Source organism: Gymnoscopelus microlampas (assembly GCF_963454915.1).
Source record: "Gymnoscopelus microlampas genome assembly, chromosome: 18".
Lineage (NCBI taxonomy): Eukaryota > Metazoa > Chordata > Actinopteri > Myctophiformes > Myctophidae > Gymnoscopelus > Gymnoscopelus microlampas.
The window spans coordinates 13,992,421-13,998,510 of record NC_139955.1 but is presented as its reverse complement, the minus strand read 5'-3'; the positions used below and the strand labels follow the sequence as shown (position 1 = coordinate 13,998,510).

Here is a 6,090-nt window from a genome sequence, read left to right as displayed (position 1 = left end):
GTTACTTGTACACATGTTATCTAGATATACTGTATAATGTGGTTCGCTTGACCACATGTTAATTATATTTAGATGGCATGTTGATTAGACAGATGCTAGGTTTGATGTTTACTTTCTAGTTACTAAATGATATTACCCTGTTGTTTATTGACAAGAGTTCATGCCATTTACCCCCGATCTTGTACTTTGCAAGTTGCTCTGAGTTCTGACATGTGTCTGCTTGTGTTGTCATTGCCCTTGTATTTGTACATAGCCCCAATGTTTCTGGGAAGAAGTTGGCACGCAACAGCATCTTGTTTCACATGATTTATTGAAAGTAGTTAACATCCAAGCTATTGTGGCTAACAGGTCCTGGGGTGTGGGAGACTGACGTGATGCTGAGATCGCATGGCAGCCTGAATGCACTCAATAGCTGCCATGGACCCCAGACTCCGAAGTAGGCACCACAGAATGACTGTTTTCAAGCCTCTTCTTCATTCAACACGTCGACTCCATGTACCAGGACCCGTTACACACTGGTAGGTGGTGGCTCTTAACATTTATGTTAGTCAAATGCTTTATGTGTTGATACCTAAAATCTACATAATCATATTCTACTCTTGAATTGAACAGAAAGGGGTTTTCAGTATCAGATGAATATGTTACAACTTTGCATCAGAAGGGATGTTTAAAATAAGCTTAAGACTTAAAGGAGTAGTTCACCCCAAAAAGTATTTATTTTCTATCAATTACACGCCCCATGAAGCCTTGAATTCATGGATTTTTATTTTTTTTTGTCGCATTCCTGAGCCAAACATTTGATGTCCGGCATCTCGGAAACATTAGCATCTTTCTGCCGGTCATCAAATTATTGGCTTAGGAATGTGACAAAAAAACTCCATGAATCCAAGGACACCCTGGGGTGTGTAATTGATAGAACATTATTTTAAACCTCATCCATTTAAGTGCAGATTAATTATCCTAATTAACAACCTGCTTAGAAGTGAGTTGGAAGTATTTGCGAATGTCGGCCCGGACCTCAGACACATTGACCCGGGAAAACCACCTCATCACTGGCTTCCCGTCAGGCCCAACCAGGAACTTCTCAAAGTTCCACTTGATGTCATTAACCCTCAGAGGATCCCAGAACAGCCTATTGGTGGGGTTTCCAAAGCTGTCTCCAACAGGTGGGCAGGAGTTCTGGATGGCAAGATAAAAGATATGAATCACATAGCTCAACGCGTAACGGTGCCGAACATTTCCCAGTTAACGTAGCATTTCACCCATTTTCAAGTTTGAAATCTTGTTTGAAATTACCATTGATGATCATTAGAGTAAAGTTTTTTAACTGTCCACAGCCCACCTCTGGGATGCAGAGCAAGTAAACAAAAATGGTACCGAGCATTAGTGAGGACTAATTATAGATGAGGTTGCAAATGGTTGAAGTGCTCCTTTAAAACTAAAGCGTCTGTTTCTACACATTCTACATTTCTACATTCTATTGTACTAAATATCAAGTGATGTTTGTTTTCTGTACGGTTTACTGGATAAATATAGTGGAACCTCTGTATCCTGTGCTGAACACAGTGAGGCGAGGTGACCTAGTGCAAGTGTATAATCGTTATAATGTAATAACCATTTGTGATTTAAAGCTGCAATCCGTCAAATGTTTTGTCCTCTCCCAACAAAGAGAGGTAGGCCTAATAGGCTCTGTGCATGACTGTAGTTCCCTTTTCCAGAAGGTGGCATTTCCTTCCCCGTTTATCATAGCTTCAGTTGATTGGCTCAGCAGCAGATTTGAACTGGAAACAAACTACACCTTCACATGTGTCTCAGGTTCAAATCTGCTGCTGAGCCAATCAAATGAAGCTATGAGAAACTGTCCTGGAACACGAAACGGGAATGCCACCTTCTAGAAAAGGAAACTACAGTCATGCACAGAGCCTACTACAACCATAGAAATATAAAGGTCGACGCATCCTTCGACTCGGGGATGCCTGTATCGCGGCCGCCATATTGGAGGGGGCACCCTTCCTGACTACTGGCCAATCACAGCGCGTCTTTTCCGAGACTTGGCAGAATCTAGTTGTATAAAAATACAACAGGATATTTTCCCGGAAAAGTCACGCTGTGATTGGACAGGAGTCAGGAAGCGTGCCCCTTCAAATATGGCGGCCGCGATACATGTCTGGTATGGTATCTAGGTTTCTATATCTATGATTACAACGATGTTTGAACTACAATAAAGATGTCCGCGCATCTGGTGTCCAATCCGTTGCAGCGTCTGCTTCAAATAAATGTATTGACATTGTCAACCAGTAGGTGTCGTACCCAACACTAGTGTCTAAATGTCTCAATGGAAGAGTAGGTAGACCACCTCCAACCACTGCAGATGTGCTAGTTATTATGTATTAATTTACCCCACCATACAGTTTGGTTGAAGTGATTCTATTAATCAAAATAAGTCCTGGATTGTAACTTAAATAATTATCATCATAATATTCATCATGTTTTGAATTGCATATTTTGCACACAATTTTTAAAGAAACGTACCTTTAGGTATGTGTAAAGTCCATGTTCATTTGCTCCATTCACATCAGCCTTCTGAAACATCAGGAAGTTTGGAACAAATCCATTGCCGGGTCTAACATGCCTGGAATCCAGAAAGGGGTATAAGCTTATCAGTGGACACTTCAACCAGCCAGTGATTCATGAGCCCTGGCCTGGCAGCTGCCCTATATTCAGTACAGGTTACACAACTTCAATCTCTATCACATAAGCCTGGCTATGGATATGAGAAGACTGACCGGGATCTAAGATTATAGATTCTATGTACATAAGAGTGAAAGTGATCCCACTCCCCCAAGGATGCTTAGCCAGAATAAATGAAGCTTTGTTGAGTGATGTGGGATTTACCCAAATTGCAGTTTCTTTCCTTACATCCTGCTATGCAGGATCAAGTGTAACACAATCTGATTAAAAGAAATGCAGATACATGTTTAGTTGTGACTTTAGCCTTATTGTGATGTTTCTCTGTTTTCATGCATTTGGTTGAAGAAGCTGAACTGGGAAGAAGAAAAAAATAGTTTTTCTCACTTTAATAATGCTGGGATTTCATGATTACTCGCTGGTTCTTGTTTCCCAAATTGATTGCAGGGAATACCCAGAATGGTGAAACCATAAGGCTTCATCTCCTCATGTAGTGCATTCAACTCTGAAAAAAGAAAGACAAGTACAATTCATGTTATTCAGGTAACCTGCCCCAAGGATACACTGAGATTTACACCACTGTTAAATGCACAGTAATACAGCTTGTAGTGTCAGTATTTACCCAAGTACTGGAAGGTTAGACCTCAGTACGTGGCTACGTTGACAAAGAGGACGGTTTTTCCTGCATACTCGCTGAAAGAGACCGTGCGACTCCCGTTCAAGGTTCTGGCACCGTAACTGTAAATTGTGCCATCTGTGGATGAGTCACACACCTGTGGATAGAAAAACACAAGTCAGAAGGGCTTATTATTGTTTCATCTGGCCAACAGCCAACACAGTGATCAATAACTTCTCAGTGTAGTATTTTGTTCATGGAGGCTGCTGAAGCCTTTTGTGATTATTATGATTAAATTATGCAGATGAAGATTTTTTAACCCACAAGTGTCTCTTGCATCCATGATTTCAGCATCTCTGACAGCGCGACTTTCTAACAGAAAGCTGTGGTTTAAAGCTGACTTCTGCCCACTAGATTAGTCAATCATCTTTATTGAAGGCTTTTAGTCAACTCATGTAATATATTTGATATAGGTTCATTTTGCACATTTACCCTCTTCCACTTAACAGTAATTTGGTAGAGTAACAGATCTGTTTACACTATTGATTGTTGTATTCAACATCTTGTTGACTTATAGTCAACTGTCAGTTTGTTTAGCAGATGATTAAATAGTAACATGGTGTACGTGCACCTTTTTTGTTATGATGATGAAACAAAATGCAAGAGAATGTGACATTCAAGAGGGAGTGGACTATTTTCCTTCTTTTTAGCAAGCATAATTTTGAAAACACCCTCATGAATGTAATCTATTAAGAAACAATGTCTAATGTGTGGACACAGTTGGGTAAATATTTATTTTCTTTATCAGGATTCCAGTGCAACTATCAAAATCATACACAAAAACGTGTTTGTCAAGGTAATCATGCTAAGTAGATTTCAAGGCTATTATTAAACAAGGATAAATTAGGGCTTGTTTCCATTGTGGTCAAGTGTTTTCAATTCATTAAAACAGGGTTAGGGGTTAGAGACATATAATAATGTACTATAATAAACAAGACATCAACACTATAGCAATTATCAAGTCCGTATTGTTCAATAAAAAGCAAATCAATCCGATCGGTGGCCATTTCTCCGTATTTTCTCCACGTGACCCTATTGGTTGGGAGGTGTATTGCACTCTGATAACTTATAACTCTATGACAAAATGGCCACCAATCGGATTAAAATGCTTTTTATTGAACAATACGGTAAATACGGGTACTTCTGAGGGCCCGTACATAATTGTAACAACCGTGGCAATTGAGTAAACACTTTATATTTGTAATTTGAAAGTTTATGTAGATGTACCGACCAAAAGGGGAGAAAGTGCAAACTTAATTTTGAAGATCATCCAAGACGGATGAGTCTGATGACCGCCTTGTGATCCAAGGAAACATTATAAACCTGTTACCTGCCTGGTTGTCTCAAATCCTATTCAACTAAAACACAAGCTCCCAATGTCAATCAAACCCAATATAGCCGCGCTCACGTCAATAACAGCACCGTTTGCACAAACTTTGAAATGTTAATGTGCGACATTATTGCAACATCAATCTCTCCTCTCCCTGGCATAGTTATAATCTATCATAGAGCTATATCATATATAATATATCATATAATATATCGCTCCCCGGCCGGAACATATGGGTCCTCCAACTGCAGTAGGGTATGTTATTATTATTTCCCAAATAGGCGCTGATTTAAAATAAGCAGTGGCTGCATTTTAAGTAACCGTTTCCACGACTTGTCTTGGTGATATCAATAGACTGTGTCACACCACACGGCGGATCTACAAGTCAAGCCTACATTGTGAACTTCTAGATCTGCTATTTCGCTATTCTTAGATTCTTGAACAGTTTCACCAATAATGAAATGCCCAGGGGCGCCAGGCTGAAAGTGTTCCCTACCTGGGTGGTTGGGTATTGTCCCACAGATGGTCGTAGGAGACCCAGCAGAACCAAAGGTAAGACCGACGTCCAGCCCATTCTGAGTGGGTGAGATCAGTTCTCTCTGGGTTCAGTAGATCATCTGCACACCGCTGGTCACACACGACACGATAAAATAGACAGATGAGCTGACGCACCTTTCATTTTCAGCCAATCAGACTCCAGTGTCCACTTACCTGTCTGTCTGTCTAATGCCACGCTTCACTTTCTGGCCCCCCATAGTGGTTTATGTCAGGTTTATTTAGGCTACTTTATTCAGGACTGACAGAGGTGCGTGATGTCTGTCTTAATAACAGTTTATTAAAAAGGTTGGCATCACTACTAAACAGATCAAATTCAATCAGAGAAAGAGGCATGGATAGATAGATATTATAACAATAGATACATTATTATTGTAATGATTGTGAAAAACAGCAAATTGTGCCAAATGTTAGAGCTAGAACCGTCTTATTTACTAATATATGAATGTCAGTGCTGAACCAGATGTGGGTTTGCATATTTTGCATGGACCAATTCTCCCCTCAGCTGTTGCCATGGTGAGCTGACTTGGCCATTATGCCCTGCAGGTGGTAAACATGCTTTCCTTTCTGGTCTTTTTCCATTTCCCCAGAAGCATCAGAACAGTTATAACATGCACACTGGAGTAATGAACCAAGAGGCTTGTGTTTTTCTCAAGTGCACTTTATTTTAGAAGGACTGTTGTGAATTTAGGAGGCCCTCTGTGTGGTCCTAGCAGTAGGCCTACTCCGTGGTGTGTGAAAACTCAGTTGAAGAAAATCCTCTGAGGTAAAGTGGTGGGCCGGGAGAACAAGATGACAAAAGGCAGTAGATCATGCGACAGGTTAAACAAAGTGTATTACA

General features: G+C 40.4%; 1 protein-coding gene across 1 annotated transcript; it reads right to left on the bottom strand.

Annotated features, from left to right (window-relative positions):
* Positions 1 to 301: 301 nt before the first annotated feature.
* On the bottom strand, positions 302 to 5,321 carry gpx3 (glutathione peroxidase 3). The gene is made up of 5 exons (XM_084041504.1): positions 5,191 to 5,321; positions 3,311 to 3,461; positions 3,076 to 3,193; positions 2,533 to 2,632; positions 302 to 1,179 (listed from the first exon to the last, which is right to left on the bottom strand). The coding sequence occupies exons 1-5, from the start codon at positions 5,266 to 5,268 to the stop codon at positions 961 to 963; spliced, it is 666 nt and encodes a 221-aa protein (XP_083897630.1). The 5' UTR covers positions 5,269 to 5,321; the 3' UTR covers positions 302 to 960.
* Positions 5,322 to 6,090: the final 769 nt, after the last annotated feature.